At 39.6% G+C, this 20,076-nt stretch overlaps 1 protein-coding gene across 1 annotated transcript; it reads left to right on the top strand.

Moving 5' to 3' along the window:
• The first annotated feature begins 9,683 nt into the window (after positions 1-9,683).
• On the top strand, positions 9,684-13,030 carry LOC141448387 (uncharacterized). The gene is made up of 3 exons (XM_074116730.1): positions 9,684-10,012; positions 10,689-10,847; positions 12,586-13,030. The coding sequence occupies exons 1-3, from the start codon at positions 9,787-9,789 to the stop codon at positions 12,942-12,944; spliced, it is 744 nt and encodes a 247-aa protein (XP_073972831.1). The 5' UTR covers positions 9,684-9,786; the 3' UTR covers positions 12,945-13,030.
• The last annotated feature ends 7,046 nt before the right edge of the window (positions 13,031-20,076 follow it).

Below are 20,076 nucleotides of genomic sequence, written 5' to 3'. Positions count from 1 at the left end.
GCTGTTTATAACTTTCCCCTGTAATATTGTTGCCTGTTGTTCACATAATTTGCCAATAAAGTCTTTCAACCTCTTCAAATGCCGGTCCATTAGAAGTGAAACAGATATTTCCAAATTATATTTTCCTGCTTGTACCAATAAAGCTTTGTACCAGGACAACTTGTTTTCTATGATACTTTTGGCCAGAAAATTTGTTAAACGATCAGGGCTTTGGTTCAGTACTTTGTTTAAATAATTAACATGTAGCCTGAGAGTATAATTGTAGAGTGGCTGACTAGAGGTTTCTAGAAACAACTTGTAGTTAGGCGTGTTGTTGGGCAGTTTGTACAATTTCTTCAAGAAATATCTCTGTAGTTTCTCCACCTCGTCATGCTCCTCACCACCCCACACTTGAGCTCCGTAGCACATCACCATCTTTGAGGTAGACTTGAATATCTGCATCTTGCTGCTGAGAGCTACCGCATTATTGCTTGTTACATGATGCCAAACACTATTCAGTCCAAACTTGGCGGCTGATAATCTTTCTTTAAAGTGTGGTGATAATGACAAGGCCGGGGTCAAGGTCATTCTCAAGTATTTATATTTTCGCACAACCTCAATCCGCTGATTCTTATAAAACCATTTTTCATTTTTCTTATATCTGCCCCAACCTTTTCTACATACCATAATCTGGGACTTTTTTAAATTAATTTTTAAATTCCACTGTTCACAATATTTTTCTAAATTCTTAATCATGCACTGAAGTGTTGTTGCATTACTAGTGATTAAAACAATATCGTCAGCGTATTTTAACAGTTTAATTCTTCTTCCGCCTATGGCCAGACCACCGTCAATAAAATCCTCTAGGTCGTTTATAAACAGTGTGAATAATATGGGACTTAGCAAGCATCCTTGCTTCACTCCCATACTACTTTCAAAAAAGGGGGATAGTCCGTTCCTTGTCCACACCGTCGTGCTCGTACCGTCATATAGAGTTTTAACGACGTCCAAGAATTTATTAGAAATGCCACAGTTATGCAGTTTAAAGAATAAACTATTCCGATCTATCCGATCAAACGCCGCTTCAAAGTCTATAAAGAACAAGTAAACTTTCTCTTTTTTATTTTGTTGTATATTAACTATATTAAACAAATTATCTACCGTGGAGTAACCTGGTCTGAATCCCGTTTGAGACTCATTTAAAATTTGATTTTCTTCCACAAACGCTTTCAATCTTTCCTCCAACACACCTGTAAATATTTTTGCAATAGAATCAATTAATGATATCCCTCTATAATTACTGATTTCACAATATTTGTGTTATTGTATTGACGATACATCGTGCACCACTTTCTCCATTGATGTAGAGGCGCCAGTATGAATATTTTAGACAATTCAATACCCAAGCAGCGGGTTGCACCGAACAAGTTTGAATGTGGGCCACATCATCATAAAGTATGAAAATCTGGAACAGTAAAACAGTACTTAGCTTCAATCACTCATATTTATTATTTTATTTATCAAATCATAAAACCAGATATATCATTATCATAAGAAATCCCCCATACTATTCGGAACTGTTCGAGTTCAAAATATGAGAGTTCAGTCTTCTAAGAAAAAGTTCTTATGAGGAGTGAACATGTAGTTATTTATTTGATATTAACTGTGAGTAATTTGTGCTTTCGTATTCTATTATAGCAAAAAAATTCCTAATTTAAATAAAATTGGCTAATACTTTTGTTTGTCAAAAGTAATGGAAAGTAGAAGAATAAAAAATACAGATCATCCATTTTATTACGTGCCGAAGAGGGCGTGGTGTGACAAACATGGCGGTAGGCGTGGTTGAATAAACAGTTCTTGCTTCTGATTGGTTCTTCAACCAGCCTACTTTTCACACTTCCATTCTTCACTGAGATTGGCCAATTTTTAATAATGTTTATTTCTATGACAAATGAAAGTTTAATTTTGTTCACTAATTTCCCCCCGTAGGTATTTAATGAAGAATCAAATTATGCAATAAAAACTTTTCTCAATAAAAACATTAAAAATAATAGATTTTTCTCACTTAATGTCTTGTTTTCTATACTAGTAACGTAAGGGTAAACAGGAAATTGGGAATAATGGTTATTTTCTTGGGAAGTGGGTAAAAGAAAATTGTGGGTCATGTTTCACCTATTGTTCCCCTCCATTTTGTAAGTTTATCTGTTTAGGGCTGTTATTTATCGATTTTTAATTATTTAATGAATTATAGTTTAATACCTGCTATTAGAATTAAGGTAAGGTAAATGGTGTAAAGGAAACGAAGTGGCAGATTTATTGGCCCGGGAAGGCTCTGCGGGACACTTCGTTGGCCCGGGGCCCTATTTTGTGGTCTCCAAGTGTCTTAAGACTGCGGCCATTAAACTATGGGTGCTGAATAGGTCTCAGGAGTGGTGGCTTGCCACCACAGGGCAGAGACAGGCGAAGGAGTTCATTAAGGGCTATTCGCCAAAGCTGACTGCCGATTTAATCCGTCAAGGCCGTTGGGCTACAAGGATAATTGTAGACCTATTAACCGGCCACTGCAGGCTCAAAAAACACATTCATCGCATGGGCCTGGCAGATGGCTAGCCTTTGTAGGTTCTGTCAGGAAGAGGAGGAAACAGCACTGCACGTGTTGTGTCAGTGTGAGGGGCTGGTCTAGCGAAGGATGTTACTTCTCGGGGAGGAAAAACCAAGGCCCGTGAGCTTTACCCAGGAGCCCGCTCTCCAGTATTAAGAGTCTGATTAAAGGGACAGGACTGGAAGGCGAGCTCTAGAGTAGAAGTTGCCACAATAGATCCAAAGGGGTCGCAGTGGCGTAGGCCTTAAAGGCCGCCCTACTAGAATCTTAATCTTAAATGGTGTACTAATATTTACTGAACATAAATTTGGAAAATGGCCAGCATTCCTCAACAGTATTAATGAAAACTTAATGCAGTAAAATTACTTACGTGCTCCTGTTTTGTAGCAGCCATGACAATGATTGGGGAGCCAGACAGCTGACACACTTAGCGCCCCATAATTAATGTCTGGAAAAGAATACATTGGTTATAGATGTAAAAAAAATGTATTTCTAGCAGTGGTTATATTTATTTATCAGGTTATCTGGCCGACGACAGCGCGGGGCGTCACCAAGGTAACAACATTCTTTCTGGACAAACAATGCTTAATATTTTAATATTTTTTAGGAGGGCAATCAAGTTGAATGCATGATTTATCACTCTTATTGATTTGAAATCATATGGACATTTCCTCGACTTGATCCCCTACCTTAAAAATTACCAAATTCTGGTTTCCCTCACCACTGCGGTAACCAATTTGTTTCTGCATTCACCTCTAGCTAATGCTGTAGCCCACCATTGGCGGATTTCTGGCATCTCTAAATAACATCATCAAGCCATCGCTCCTCGTGGAAACTCACTCCTCGTTCGTGCTGCATTGTCGGCCAACCAAAGTCTTCTAAATTAAACAATTTAAGGGATAAATCAATTTTAAATCCAAACCATTAAATTGTTATTGTTAACTGATTTCCACTTTTTTAAAAAAGTTAATAAATCGACGGGAAAAAGGAGAAAATGCTGTGGCAGAAAATGAGCAAATTCGCGAAAAGTTTATTAGACACTGCCATAGCCAGCATTATACAGAGCGGCAGTAAAGTCTGCAAGTTGTTAAGACTGTGTCTTCGCTATTTTTTCTCCCCTTTGTGAATCCTGATAAATCATTCCTGATGAAACAAAATGAAAAAAAGTGTTTTTGGTGGGACGATTTTGTCAAACAGCTAATTGTCTGGAATGAGGGACATTTTGTGTGAGATCAATAAAATCTGGAGTCTGCGAGAAATTCGGTTGTTCCTATTGAGTGAGGTAATAGAAAGGAAAAATTCAAATTAAGAAATAGAAATAATATATTTTTTTAATTCAATTCTTGAATATTGTGAGTTGTAGGTCTGATTTACACAGCCCCTCTCTTGGAGGGAGAGAAGATGAGAATAAAGTTAATGTTGACTAATCGGAGGCAGGCAGAAGGAAGATCTCATATGGTACGAGAAGTAGAAGACAATGATATCCGAATTCTAGAGGGTGAAGTCATGAAGACAGAAGGACTAGAGCTCCGGGGCGGTAGTCTGGCCCAGACAGAGGGGACAGGGGACCCGGAAACAAGGGCGTGTCCTTGGGCTGACCTTGAGGCCGCCTTCCACCCACTGCTATGCCGTAGTCTCAACCGAAACAGCGGCACTGTATTTCGGTGAGCAAGCAGCAGACTGGGCCAATCAATATGGCAGTCTGGGGGCCGAGATGGGGGGTGACCAGACGTGCGTGCCCACCCCCGGCGGCATCACACACCCCGCCCCCGTAGTGTCCTTGCCACCCCGTCCAACACAACTTCCTAGCTCAGTCCTAACTTTGCCCTACTTCCTCAAATTGTCCTCACTCCCTATTTCTAGTTCTACCAAGTTACAGCTATTTTTTTTATACTTTTTCTTTTTCATTTATTACATTTGTACATTAGTTCACTTCCTTTTATTTGTACAATTTTTTCTATTATTTTTACAAAACTTTGTTATTTTGATAGTAAAACTAAGCCAGGGCAACTTTGCACACAAGAAACTTGAAGATATCACCGGACATGATCATCACGGCTCTGCCAGCAGTCACACGACTTAACTTCAGAACCCCAACTAGCAATTATTACCGAATTTCCGTTTGGTTCAATACAGGATCATTGTAATAACAGGGCAGGGGGATGTACCGTTCGGAGCCTTTCATAAGATGTCAACGTGATACTTCACTAGACGATATGTTATATCGTTTATGGTTAAACTTTGAACTATTAGCGCATTCTGGGAGACAAATCAAACATTTTATCCATGGATAAATATTGGGAATTATTATTAACATTATTGTTAATTTTTCTAGCCTCTGTTTTAAGACCCTGGCAACGAATAAAACATAAAAACGTCCACCAAAACGCGCTAGTAGTCCGGACACGATTTACCGGCAGTAGTTTTCAGGCTCCCTCACACCGTAAAGTGGTTTTTACAATTTAATATACCTGAATATTTCACAAAATTTACTTCTTTTAATGGAACCATTAAACGATTGCAGGAGAAAACATGCTCCGAATCATTGATTATATGTTTGTTTTTTTTTGCTATTTCTGATCATAAATCCAGCATCCATTACTATGTTTTCATTTAAACGAAGTGGTGAAATCACAGTTTGCCATGACTGAACGGGATTCCAATCAAGAGTGTGGAAATCCTCGCCCCAGAATTTCAGAGCAATGAAAAATTCAATCATTTAGTACTGATCCTTCTGTTTCAGGAAATAACTTGGAACTTGTCAAAATATCTTGTTGTTTCTGCAACACATTGATTCCTCCTTTACACCTAAATAAGACGCCGGGACTGAAATGTAACCCCCCCCCACAAGTCTAAGGAATTTATTCCTGAAATACCGTGAATGGTATTACAGTCAGTGTGGAATCGATTTATCAACTGACCTTCTCAACACGCTCCCTGAGGGAATAGCTGGTCATCTACTGCTTCAAGTGCTCATTTTTGCATGGGTGTTTGTGAGCACATTTGTCGGAAGACCTTACCAGTAGTTCGCCTAATCATACCTAATAACCTGAAAACTCCAATCACCAATCCTCTGACTACGATTTAGAGATATGGATGAGCACTTCTGTCGCATTTTCATCAATCCACAATTTTTATTTTCCATTTTCTGGTTGTAGATGTAGACTAATTTATTTTAAATTGTATTATTTGATGGTTGGTCTCCCATATTAGTCTAAGATTCATTTATTTATTTTTTTTTAGAAGTAATTGTGCAGTCTGTTGTTTCCTTTTGATCTCGTTAATATTTTATTTAGTACGTTTCAGCATCCTGGTTCGCCGTCTTCTGTGAAACTACTACCGAAATTCAAAACATTTATTGCTTTCTGCAACATAGAACTGTACTACGATATTGGACACCACAATTTTCACTTACAGTTTCTGCAGATTAAATGAAGGGTGGCGATCTTATCCAGATTCGATTGTGAGTTTTCAGCGTTGTTGTTATTGTTGTTGGGTAACTCCTTTTGAGCCTGAGGACACCTAAGTGCCTAGGCCTATCACTTTGGTTCCTAACTAGTTCCCAAGGTAATATAGTCTAGTTCCTTCATTAGTACTACCTTAATATGGTGGCCATTACAGTCTTGGAGTTAACTCCTTTTTTAGTAAATTCTAATGTTTAAGAAAATTGTTTTTCCTAAATTGCAGTAACAGGAAGTCATGGTGTATTTCGCCAGTTTTGTTTCAAGTATTCAGAAGGCTGTAGCCCTTCAAGCAATGGAAACTGAGTTAAAGCCAAGCAGATCTGCAGAGCTTATCACCAGTGCACACTCTACATGCTAGCGACCAGATGGTTGTGAAAAAGGTGAACATTTGGCCATGCAGCTAACGAGAGTGAAATTTATGCCATATGACTAGCAATTCTGTTTGAATTTCTCTTACAAAATACATTAAATTTTCACTGAACAAGACCAAACAAATTTACTGCATTCTCATTGAGTTGGGCACCAACACATTTCAAATGTATTCTAGCCAGTCTTACAGTCAGTCGGGCTTGGCAAATGTCAATATCAGTTTACATAATTGATGATTTCATTGTCTATTCATCATCCATTAGGATGATCAATCACTCTCAATAATCAATCGACTCTTTATAGTTTCCTTTTCAGCCGATCTTCACATGCGTCGGCTTGAAATTAATTTGCAAACGTCCATTCAGTGTGCGATTTTAAAATTTTATTTTTCGTAGTTTAAGTTCATGCGCTTCACCAAAAAAATTCTTACGCCCCACAACAGCGAACGCATCAATGGAACTGTTTTCAATTTTCAGGAGATTTACTCTCACCCAATTTTCTATTGATCCAATCGAATTTTCCTGGAAAATGGTTCCAAATAAAAGGGATCTTGATATATATATGCAATTAGTGCATCAATTAAGGAAAAAGTTGGAGCCGTTTTTTTTGAGAAACACATAAAAACAGAACTGGTCCTGACCTACCACTGCGGCGATCCGGTGGACGGCCGGAGTTTATTGAGAGCTCTCGCCGTCTAATGACGGCCAGCTGGCCGTTATTTCGTCATCGTTTGCAGTGAGTCGTCCGCCCTCCCTAGCGCTAACTAATTCATGGTATCGAGTTCTGTCTGGCCATGACACCTGTATTGCAGCCACATTGTTGCTTCCGATAACCTGTACGTCCAATATTGATTGCTCCCATTCACACATACCTGTACAATAATGATACTCTCAAAACTCTTTTTGTGCAGTAGATCGGGACCTCATTAAAGAAAGTTCCACTCAGATAATGAGTCAAAACTTTAGGAAATTGCGAGAAAGTGCTTTACAAACTATAATAAATAATTAAATCACCACGATAACATTTCATCAAAAAATAATTTCTCATTTTAAACATGGAGGAATTGCGAAAATGTGTATAATTCAATACTACTCGTCTAAGTTAAATTAATACATCACTAATTAAGTGGAAGTTGCAGGACTGCATAAATTGTTGAAAGTTTAGCTATCTTCACTAGATGTAGTAGAATAATCAGTTGTTTTTCTAACGGTCACGAGCAAAAAACTATTGCAGCTGCATTCGCCAGAGTGTAGTAAAACGGAAAGGACGACACTCGCGCCTAGTTTAGGGTACATAGATATGTATGGAGCAGCTGTGTATGAGATAATGGAGCAGCAAGAGGTCTAGAAGTGTGTGAATGGATTTGGGAACGTCAGCCAGAGTTGTCTCTCCGAATAAATTACGCGCTCCTGGAATGTAGGCGCTCCTGGAATGTATAGGCCACCTGTTTGAATACAATCTGAGAGAGCATTTCCCTATCATATTTCCAGACGGATCATACTGGAGATTATACACCCACATGGCGCTTTCTTGCAACTTGGTATCATTACTTGTTCTTCCTACTGTCTTTAACTGCTACGATTACTGGTACTCTGTTCACAGCAGTTTGTTCAAGGTCACCATCTCTCCGGGTATATTTTGGAAAATGTATGGAACACGATGCGTCCCCCCTCCCAAACTGTTAAACTGCAATTTTTTCGTAGTCTAATTTTAAATAACGGATTGGAATTTTAATTAATTTTTCCATTAGATAGAAGTATGTAATAATATTTTTATGATTCTGAATTAAAAAACGGCCTCACATCCTCCCCAAAAACTATGAAGCCATCGCCTAGAAACAGGATAACCTTTATTTCTTAAAGCAAGATAAACTCGACAGTAAGTATTGATGAAGAGGTAGTAAAGTAGTGCGTCGGTTAGTTAGGCGGCCATTACAATGTTGAGCTCATATTTTTAATTTGGGAACGCCTTGGTGATCTCAATGACCTTGAAATGGAAGTATGTAGGGAAGTAGTGTCAGAACGTTTTGACGTGGCAGGAAATGAATGACAAGCTAAGGTGCTGCATCACTTCTCATGGTAAGAGGAGAAATTGGACCTGCTACGTCCAACAGCTTCTGCGGGAGATGAAGAGGATTCCAATGTACCACCTATCATCCAAAGAAGATTTAAAAATATGAGAAGTTACTAGTTGAAGAAAAGACATTCAAACGACATGAATATCTGCGATTTTCCGCCGTTGGGCAACATTGTTTCGGATAAATACATTCAGCCAGACTCACTTCATACCAGTGTATTTATCCTTTTAGTACAGATTGAGTTTGAAGATTTGTTGACGTAAACTCCATTAAGAGGAAGTCGTGTGAGTAACAACAGCAGATTTTTTAAGTTGCCCCCCCCCTAAAAAAAAGATGAGGTAAAAGTGTGTCTTTTTTTTGAAAAATTCAAGAAGAATCCTTGAACTTTTTTTTTAGCAAGGCGTTCTTTTGTTTTAATGAGAGGCAAGTGAAGGACTCTGGACAAAAGCTGACACTCAACGGCGAACCGGAGTACAATGGCGTTCGAGTGGCTGGAACACAAAGGACGACCTGGATGCATTTATCGCAAGGGAACTGCCAGCTGTAATTATTACAACGCCGACTACATCGGAATATCTAAACACCCTGGTCACAATACAAAACTTCTCTCAGCCAGTTCGGAGTGGAATTGGAGTTGAGCGGATGTGAGTTTTGTTAGTTATATTCATGTAGATACAGGTCTGGCGGAAACGCCTACTTTCTCTTACTCTCTGTTCACAGCTGTAAGTGACAATATTCCTCGGCTTTTCAGTGAATGTATATTTGTTTTATATTAATAACGTATGGATGTTATTTTCGCCGAATTCTTAGAAATAGCACTTTAAACGCAAACACAAAATACTCACTTCCGGAAACAACCTAAAATCAATTGTTACGATAAACGCTTCAAGATTATTAGTTTAAGAGTTAACTATTGTTTATTATTTATAGCCTACGATATAAGCCTCTGCTGCATCGTGTTGTATTAATAAGAATTACATGCGCAGATATTTACCATATTGGGAAGTTTCCAAATACGTATGAAGAACATTAGGCGACCGGAAATGCTATGTTAATTATTTTCAGTTTCTATCTTTTTCAGTTTAAACTTTCCACAAAATTAGTTACTTATGTTAGGGCAAGGGAAAGCTACATATGTATTTCACTAACGTTTACCGCGGAATTTTTTTTCTTTTTATTCAGATGAATATTTTAGATTAAAAATCATATGATTAGAAATGAATAACCTCAATTAGCCTAATAAAAAACCAATAATTAAAAAATAAATCTTTTTAAGTAGAAGAGAAGAGGAGAGAATGTTGGCCAACTCTCAAAGAAAAGCGATGTGTGTTCAGCCGAAGAAGGAAAAAAAAGAGTGTCAAATTATCGAACCTCCCGAGGCGCAGATCTACCTGGAATTCTCAAACGACATACACGATAATCTGCGCAAAGAGGACGTTAAGGAGTTTTTGAATTTCTTGAAGAATGCGGAAATCCCCTACTCTAAAAAAAAAGGATCGACTGCGAAGAAGAAAGCTCATCGTAAGTAGAAATCCACTTTAAAACTTGTTAGGAAGTGGAGAATCGAAGTCAACCATCTCACATGTCTCCTAACGCAACCAAACCCCATCCAACAGAATGCAGTGATTCAACTTGCCTCACTTGAAACCCCCACACTAGACTAGTATTAAACAACTTATTCCGACTACTACGACAAATACGACAACTTCTACAACGTGTTGCTAATTTACGAGACCATAATATGTGGCTATATGGTTGCGGTGTTAGCGGATCTACCAAATCTTCTAACCTCTACAGAATACCAAACAAATTTCAATCTAAACTCTTTAAACAAATCTTACTACGTTACAAACCTTGCACACTGACCTTTTGTTATAAAATTTCAAAAAAATACAAAAAGTCCCACGAAACGTTATCACAACACATTTCATGACAAATCTAAGCACATCCTCCCTAACTCAGAACTCAGCGAGGAGACCCCGAGTTGAACGACGGTAGCCGACTCCACTTCCTCGCCTTCTATTCAGAGCACATTACAACAAAATACCAAATTCACCGCAGAGCCGCCTTCTACAGACTTGACTTGGAAATATTTTTCTCTCACACGCAATTTAAATTCTTTGTAATTGTTATTTATTCTATTGAAAATTAAAAAAAATATCTAAATGAATAATGGAACAGTATTATTGGTGTACAGGAACATCTGGTAAAGGGCGAATTACATTGGATCGTGTAAGTGGCAAGGAAGAGGAACTAGTTGAACATGTGGAGAACATCAAGAAGGCAGTGTTCGGCCAGGTTCGCGAGCCACTGATAGACGATGTTCGCAGAAGGGAAGCCGAAGCGCTTCTTGAAGGTGAGCAACTCTCTCGCGCTTCTTCCCTTAAGATGGAGCGATAGCAGTCACTAGAAAGTTCGATTTCGTGGTGGATACGCAAGAGGTCTTAGTGTGCAATGTCAAAGTCGCCCCAAGTTAACATTTAGTTCAGGTTCTACCATTTTTCTCCAAATATTTGGTAATTTTCAAGGCTACCGTCAAAATAGAATATGAGTTAGTTATATTTATCACATTAGCTTCCAACTCTCAGAACTTCATTTTGGTGGTTCTGGGGGGGGGGGGGTGCTGCGACGTCATGCGCCCGTCAACAAAAAATGTTTTATCGGAGGAAATTTTATTAGCCTAATATTGCCTTTGCCTGACGCCTATTTTTTCAGTTTGACTACCAACGAATAGCAAATGTATTTTACTAAATTTCTCATATTTTAACCATTAATTAAAATCCAAGACCTAGACCGGGAATCGAACCCAGCCCAACAATTCATCTTAGCTTTGCAGGTCTTGAAGTCAACTATTCTTTTGGTTAAATTCTAAGATTTGAGAACATTTAATTAGATGATTAGTGAGTGTTTCCACGCGAGGAACATATCTGCGGTGTCAGCTAATTATTTAGCAACAGTTTCATTAGTCAGTTAGTTACATCACAGCCAATGATATTTACTTTATGTAATTGATAAAATAGTAGCGCAGAGACGCCCCATCTAGTTAATCAGTGCTCTAAGGTGGATGCAGGTTGCTAGGCGAGCCAGGTCGTCTGCTCGGGTTGCCATGGCGAGTTTCCCGTCAAGGCCAGATGAGTGTCAAAGGGCCTGCAGGCGCTCTTAACGTTACATTTCCAGATTACTATTGTAAATGTAATCATGTTTTCTGTCTACTGTGTTCACAACTTATATTTTACAAAAGGCATAAAAAATTCTAGCTGGAACACACGTCATTCTCTTGCCGCCATTTACAATTTCTTTTTAATTTTTTGTTTTTTTAATTTAAATTTATACAAAAAAAAAAAAAATTGTGCGCAGAAACACAAAATTTATAATTAAATTATTACTTTCGTTCAAAGGATTTCGCCTAATTTTGAATTTCATTTTCACATTTAATTCCTTTGAATGAATCTGACATTACATCTAAATGACGCTTTGTAGAGGGAAGCTTTCTCTCAGCCTCCCCTACAACTTTCGGTGTTGCACTTTATAATATATATAGTTCCCTCGCGCAGACAAAGAAACGTTTTCTATAAACAAATCCTCTGATCAAGTAGGCAGAGCAGGGAAGAAATTCACACTTCCGGACAAGTGAGTGGCTCCAAATTCGAACTTTCTCCAACATAACCTCACCGTGGTAATAACGTACAGTTCAATGAAATTGAAATTCAGAGGAAAGCCCTTCTTAGCTCTCCGAACTGCTTCTAACGGAACTGGAGCCCAGAGTATGAGGCCTTTTGGTGGGTAATCAGGGCGTGAGGTTGGGAAAATCTGTTTAAATAGTTTTAGTGGAAAACAGAAACATTCCTGAGAGAAATATTTCCTCTTCCGTTTGCACCGCCAACAATCTTCGGCCTAGATTATAGATACCAAATGCCTTATTAGTCTCGAGAATGAAATCACAGTCTCCGCAATGAAAGGCCAATCTGAGCGCAAAGACTCCAGCCAACTGTAAGGTTATTTTAAGAATATTAGTGTTTCAATGTTAGTCAATACATAAGTAAATTAGGATTAAAGAGAATTTAGGTGTTTTTTATCTCAGATTTGTTTTCCAGCCGAAAAGATCCGGATGTTGAGCAAACCAAGTAGAGAAACGGACGAGCAAGCTTGCCGAGAAACGTTAGCGAAAACTTTTGAGTACATCAAAGAGAAGGGATTGATCAAAGCGGCGTTAAGCATCGATACAAGGTATCGAATGAAGCCGATAGTCTGCACATGTTCGAATAAGAACTGCGATTGTACGCTATATTCCCCGTACTCGGGCAAACTGAAGGAGGATGCGAATCGGCAATATAAGCCTCTTTTTCCTAATAAATACCCTAGGTACCTTTGTCCGAGTAGGAAGCACACGTTATCAGAGATCTACAGACAGGCCAGGAAGGCGATGGGACGGAACGCTCGGTCCAGGAACTAGATGGCCCACAAGAAAGCGATTCGAAGATTTGTCCTGATCTCGAGAAGTCGAGCCAACTGTTGCAGAAATAAAGACAATGAAACCAACATTTGGAGTAATATTTATTAGTTGGTCTTCTTATTGCTGTTCCAAACGCAAGTCAGTTATTAAGAGAAATAGACTAAACAAATCTCTTTGTGGAGAAGGGAATTAGTCAGGGTTCACGCAGCCCTGCCTAACAACATCAAAAACACTCAATTCTGACTCACCCAATACTCTGGGCACCTCCAGAGGAATTTATTGGAAATCTCTAGCTCTGCCCAATCCAAATGTCACCCAGGCTGAAGAATTGTTGGCACACGAATGCCCGAGACACCTAACGTCTCCACAGGATAAGGAGCCTTTCTGAACTTCCAGCCTGCGTAGTTGCCTGCTGTTGGAGGAGATTAAATCTTCCTGATCAAAGATGTCTAGCACTATGAAGAAGTTATTTCTAATTGTAGGATTTCCCTACCCTGAGATTTTTCTCTGGAACGTGGGTGCTTACCAGGGTTGGAGGAGAGTGTACCCTCACTACATCGCTCCCAACTTCTTAATCTGGGTAAAGGGAGAGGTTAACTTAGTCAACCGGCCCCCCCTCTCTTCCAACCTTCAATTGTTTCATTAAATGGCGTGAACCATCTTTAATACATCTAAGAAGCATTGCAAGCTGGTGTGTCTTGGCCAGGAAATGGATATCCCTAACCTGATTTTCCTGGAATACCTGCATGAGTTCAGTCATCACTTTGAGATGCTGAGAAGGGGACCTCACTATTCAAAATCGCATAGATTCTGTAGTTGCAAGAATCCCTAACGGAAAAAAAGATCTGACTGAGTGAAACTGATCTCTCGATTCTAACTGTCTGTAACATTAATTCCAATTTTCAGAAACGCCAGACGCCTGGGAAGTGCGATCTCAACTATTTGTCAAGAACAAATCCTCCAGGATCTTCTACAGCAGAAGTAACTTCTAACTGGAGTTACTGGAGTTACCCATGTCCTAGGTGTTTACTTCCTTCATTGCTGTACCACTCCTTCCGTCAGCGATGTAAGACAGGAGAGAGGCTTGCAAGACCCAGCCTCCTGCAACACTCCCGCTAATCTGTTGGGACTCCCTAGATCCCAGGACATACTCTATACCTGCTCATTTCCTCCTTAGATCTTCTTCAGTTAATTTTATAAATATTTATAAATATGTATTATATTAATATATTAATATATATATCTCGCAGATTAGAGTGGGCGTTTTTATTATTTTACATATTATTTGAGTTGGGAATTAAATCTATGTAATTCACTTATTGGATTTTTCTATTCTTGTGATTTTGTGTTTATAAATGGTTCCAATATTTTTTAAACTTCTTACTTCGCTTATCTATCAATGAAAGTCTGCGAGTTTCCACTTTGTTCAAAGTCTCTGATCAATCATTTTCCTGCTTTTCTTCGCTATATTGTCAAAATTATAGAAATTTATTAACATGATTTGGGATTATAATTAAAAGAAAATTCATCTTTAAATGTTCAGAAAAATTCAGTTTAATAGTAAAATAAAGTGCAGGTTGAGGTAGGTTGTTGACGGGAAATTAACATGTTGGGGCGAAGAAGCAGTGGAGGAGTGCAAGGGCCAAGGTCTATCAGCTACTCCAGCCCTCCCTGCAAGACCACTCTGTGCCCTTTACTGGCTCCCTGAGATAGGTTGAACGAACTCGCCCTCTTACGCCACCTGCTGGCATTTCCTTTCCTGCTAATTGCCAGCCACTAGGATTTATTTTGTTGATGTAGAAATGACCAAGTGTTTCGTCACGAAAAGACATACGACTTCCACTCACCACTCAAGAATTTTTTTCAAACTTCAATTATTATCATTTTTCGAATGGTACTTGAGGATATTTGATCCAGGACCTGTCACACGGCCGACTGTGTATCCTACAGTTAGTTTCAAACTCCTAAGTCAAGAACCAAGGCTAAAAAAGACATCACTGGCAAAAGCGGAACCGAAGTAGTCGGAAAACAGACCAGAAAGCCCGACTTTGTCAAAGCGAGCGTCTTTTAAGCAAATACAAACTGGGTCGCATTTTTAAAATAATAAAATTATTTTGTAACTTCTCAACAAAATAGTACTTCCTGGCTTTTCAGTTTTGACGAAAATCATAGAACTGGTTCACTGGCTCCAAGTTTAAACTTTCTGTTCTGTTTAAATTACAGTGGGTACTTACAAAAACACATAAAGTCCAAGTTGTGGGAATCACATCCTTTATAGCCGTGGAATCTGGTCAAACTGGCATTTCCGGTGGAAAAACAAAGTAGAAGCAAGATCACAATTTTTCGTCATCCGAGCGACAAGATGAAGTGAAAGTCTGACTACATTCATGATTCGAGGAAATCGCGGGTATCTGAGATAACCTGCGGGAAATTCCCCCTTTTGGTCCACGTAAAAGAAAAGGATCTCAAAGCGTGATCTACAGCACCACTTCCTGGAACAAGTGTAGTCTGTCTTTCAATAAGCAAGCGACAGTGAAATCCAAGTGTTTGTTTGTATTTATGTATAAATATAAGCATGCAGCCGTTGTTACATGCGAACATATGAAGTTACAGAGTAGCCAATCGATACAGGCTAGCGGACAGCAGACCGAGAGACGAGACGGACCATATCAGAAGCTTATCAGAGTGTTGACCTGGCATAAGGCTCCGAGTGTTGACCTAGGCCGTCTGCATCTGCCGCCCCCGGTCACAAACTTTTATGTCTGTAGTTCTTGCTTGCTAGGTAGCACTGTAAACCTCTATCCACAAGTTCAGCTTGAGTTTTCTGCTTGGTAATACCGTCATTTCCTTATTCAATCTTGGATGTTCTTTACTGCTTAGTCATTAGCAATGTTATTTGGTTGTCCAATCTAAAATTGAAATAATTTTTATGGTCATTTGACATTTCTGAGACATTTACGAGCGCCTCCTTGAGCAGTGAGTCAGTCAGGGGTGCCCTGAAGATAACTAGGAATCCCATATAAGCGGAAGGAAGCCTTGGAGGAAATTAAGGCCAGGATGGCTTTCCGAAATAGCTGTCGTTTTGCACTTCTGAAATGTCCAAGCTTGTTTTTGATTTCTATTAGGAGTTCCCCCCCCTACGTTCTGAAAGCTCTCTTTTGGAGACTGAATGTAACAGAAGCATGGGCGACCACACTCTCCAGGCACCTTTCTAGAATAGAACAGGCCATAATAGACACTCTTCAATCTATGTCCAATTATTTACTAATCAATTACAATTTATTACCTAAAATAGTCCGAAATTCGTTGCATAGAACTAAGTATATTGACTGCTGAAAAGAAAATGCTCACACCGGAACTGGTAATCTACATTTTGCGGAAGTTTGCGCTGCTCTGTTCTCATTATTAGAAAGAATGAACACTTTTGTACGATAAGGATAGTAAATCACAGTTAAACTGTCAGAAACTGAAACATTTATTCACTTCCTCATTGTTGCCCAACAAGTAAATTGCAGCAATGCACGGATGTCTATCCTAGAAGTAAAGCCAGAAAAATCTCTCGAGTTGAAAGCATACACTTTGAACTTAATTACAGTGGCGCTGCTTTAGGGCAGCATGACCTGAACTTACCTAATGTAACTTTATCGTAACAATTATAAATGTCTTTATTGTAACATTACTTTTAGAATTTATTACTATTGTGCTTCAATAATAAACGTTTTTTGTTTTTTTTCTCTTCCAACAACAATATCAACGATAAGTTCTGTACAGTGGATACATCATTTCTTATGGTATATGGTATATGCACCTGCTTTAGCAATAAACCTCGCAAAGTCGCCACGCATCCTTTTCTTACTGAGTAGCAGGCACTGTTTGTTTCGATGTATCAATTTTTTAAAATAAGCTTTTGCCGTAGTAAACAAATTGAATCAATTTTCATTTACGTGAGTTTTACAGAGAAACAGAATCAAGCAAAACAACTAGGGTCGACCCTATAATCTGTCACTCGTCACACTCTGTGAAGATCGGTTTTAGGAGAGTCTCTGAGAGAGGGAGTTTTGTTATTCTCTACTGAGGTATCATTTCCGGGTTCTGCGGTTTCCCCTCCTTAAAAATGTATTCTGAATTAAAACATGTGTTTTAATTACAACCGAGAGAAAATTAAGAGAAATTCGTACAAGTTTGTTTTTCTAATTAACTTGAAATTTAAAAGAAAACAAAATTCGTCTGGAGAAAAAGTAATCATAGGAAGAGAAGAGTAGAAGATAAAGTGGAGGAGATCAGACTGAATTGGAATGCAGGAGGAAGAGTTTTATAGGAATAGATGGAGAGTGCTAACAATGTAGGGCTGGAGACGGACAGTGTTCTCACTTGGTGGCGAAAGCTAGCAGAGTGGAGGATATGGAGTTTTACAGCCGGCGCACAGTAATGTAGTGGCAGAGAGGTTGGGGGCAGACTAGGAAGTAGGTCACCGGCACCAGGAAATGGGGCATGATAGTTGCCGTCTCCAGCTTGACTTGGCGGTAAGCCCATATCCCGTCGGCCGCCCTCACGAGCCTGCGCGCACCACCCTCTACTTTAGCCTCTGCTAAAGGATTCCCTCCTGCCACCTCATACCTAATACAAAGAAATACATTCGCCCGGTATCCATAGTTTCTTAACTGCCACATAGTCTGCACATGTCTTGGCATGTCTGACCCCAAGTCACCACCACCCTCTACCAACTAGCCGGCCAAAGAAGAAACACACACTGTTCTACTCATGAGATTGTAATTACCTCCAGTGCCAGTCTACAGAGTACATCTCCCGCATCGGTAATAACAGTGCTTGGCCGGCGTTAAGGGTTCATGAGTTATTCTGACCGACTGCTTCGCCTGAGACTATTCAGTCTCCTTCCACAGTCATCTCTGTTGAACAGACTCTCTCTTCTTTGCCCTTCACACTTTTTCATCCAGTCAGCCAATCATGAAGTGATGGTTTCCCACGGAGATGATTTATTCACACTCACCCAACCCCAATGCAAAGGGAACTCTCCATTTGCCCATATTTAGTTAGTTTCCGTTGAGCACTGAGCCTGATTGGTTGCAAAACTTCCAAACTTATAACGAGCTTGGTTCTAATTCATGTCTTTATTCTCCTTACTTGGTGATTAGTAGTACATCCTAGTTTGGTCAGCAAGGGCAAAAGAATTAGTAACTTCTAATCCGGGCGTCAAAGCGTTAGCAACACTCACACTGACGCCCTAAACACACACATTGAACCCCCTTCTAAGATCACAAATAACAACTCTTTATTGACAGCTCAACTCTTTATTGTCAACCATTAATAATGACTGTTTATCAATCTTAATAAAAAGAAACAGTTACAATAACTAATCAGAATAATCATTAATATATTTAAACTGTCTAATGATCAATTTATTTATTATTATTTTTATTATTAATTTATTTATTTGCCATTAAGCCTTAATACAAACCATGGCATTTGTGGTATGATACCATTATTCACTAAGTAGTATTTCTTTTTTTAACTTGTTTATCAAAATATTCATTTTATAATTGCTGAATCGTGTCTGTTAATTTATTGAAAAGTTTTGAGGAAACTATAGGATGGTCTTTGCCAGTCAGATAAATGGTCCTAGGACTGTAGTGCGTGGTTTGTTGCTGGTGGATGTTACTTTTGCGTAGTGCAGGTAGCTGTAGATTGTGGGCATTCCTGCGTTCAACTCAGCACCTGCAAATCGTTGAACCCAAAACTGCCCTCTATAGCGTGGCCGACATCGATTACTACTAGATTCTTCTGCAGATACGGTCCATTCTTATTCCAAGAAAGTTCATGTATGCCATTATTTGGATTCAGCTATTCTGGAGGTAAAACTCTAGCTCAGCATAGGTTCTGCAATCTGAGCCGACCGACGGATGGACAGGAGTAATTATAGACAACGGATATATCAAGGTAACAGATGGCCTCGAGGAAGTAGGACCATTTTCTGATTAAGGCGGATTTGGGAAACACTCTTGGGAAGGGAGAGCGTAAGACTCCAGCGAGTGGTTCTTCTAGGGGCTTTCCTAGGCAGTTACTAGATTTGCCAGCGCAATGTTCTTCTTGGAACCCTTGTGGAGATAAGTTTCTGGCCACCGGAAATGGTTACTTCCTTAATATATCTAGATATTCCCTAGAGAACCACTAGCAGTTTACTACCACTAGAAAATCGTTGTTACCACGATGGAAAGATGAACAACTTCCTTCGAGCTTCATGTAAAGGGCTGTGTGAAAACGGGTTCCTAGAAACCAGAGAGCTAGCCCAGAATGCCGGATCCCCTCTTGAAACAATCCTACCTGTTGAACGCAAGCAATAAACAAGCAGTATGAAGGTTGTAAGCGAGTTGTTTTCTTCAAGTGGTTAGACTATGGGTCCAGCTTCGTCTTCATCGTCCGCTATTCAGAGAGAATTAAAGAGAGTGGCTTGAGGGCAATACTGTAAGACAGAAGAAAGGTTATATTAGCTGCGTAGGCTGAAGCCGGAGAGACCACCCGTTGAGGGCTTAGAAATAATGAAAATATGGAATAAGCATGCTAGAAGATGCCTCACTGCGGAGTAATTCTCCGCCAAAAGGGGAGCTGGCATTTCTGGAACAAAGTTACTTTGTGCTAAGCGTAGTTATGTTCTCACGTACGTTTTGTTAGTGTAAACATTTTGGCCCTTCTCTTTTAGAAGCTGGAACAAAGAAATGCAAGAAAAGTAAATAAATAACCAACAAGAAATGGGTGAGGGATGGCAGAAGTTGGCGGGGTGGCGGGGAATCCGGCGGAGAAGTTCGCGACGTCAGTGCATCTTCAGTAGGCAGCGAGGGCGGCACGAGGAAGTATGAGCAAACGCAGGACATGCGCAGCTCCAGCCCGCCCCCAGGCAGACGGGTGCGAGGGGTGTCTGGGTCGATACCCAGGTCTAGACGGTTCAGCCGACTCAATCAGACTGTCCTTGCCTGTGGTCCGGGCTGTGACCCGTCCGCCCCACCCGCCGCGTCCCTTCTTTCTTACCTACATTCATACAATATTATCTATATCGCACCAAATACTCGTAATCTCTATTCTCCAACATTCCCGGTTTTCCTTCATCTTATTTCTTGTT

The sequence above is a fragment of the Rhodnius prolixus genome, unplaced genomic scaffold, assembly GCF_049639745.1.
Source record: "Rhodnius prolixus isolate KJV_2025 unplaced genomic scaffold, Rpr scaffold_25, whole genome shotgun sequence".
NCBI lineage: Eukaryota > Metazoa > Arthropoda > Insecta > Hemiptera > Reduviidae > Rhodnius > Rhodnius prolixus.
The sequence above is the reverse complement of the archived record's forward strand: the minus strand, read 5'-3'. Positions and strand labels throughout refer to the sequence as shown.

What these genes read in the sequence shown, in the direction of transcription:
- LOC141448387 (XM_074116730.1), top strand. Translation starts at nt 9,787, where the DNA reads ATGTTGGCCAACTCTCAAAGAAAAGCGATGTGTGTTCAGCCGAAGAAG. An exon ending in TGCGAAGAAGAAAGCTCATC is followed by an intron (nt 10,013 to 10,688) that starts GTAAGTAGAAAT and finishes ATTGGTGTACAG; the next exon opens with GAACATCTGGTAAAGGGCGA. An exon ending in AGCCGAAGCGCTTCTTGAAG is followed by an intron (nt 10,848 to 12,585) that starts GTGAGCAACTCT and finishes TTTGTTTTCCAG; the next exon opens with CCGAAAAGATCCGGATGTTG.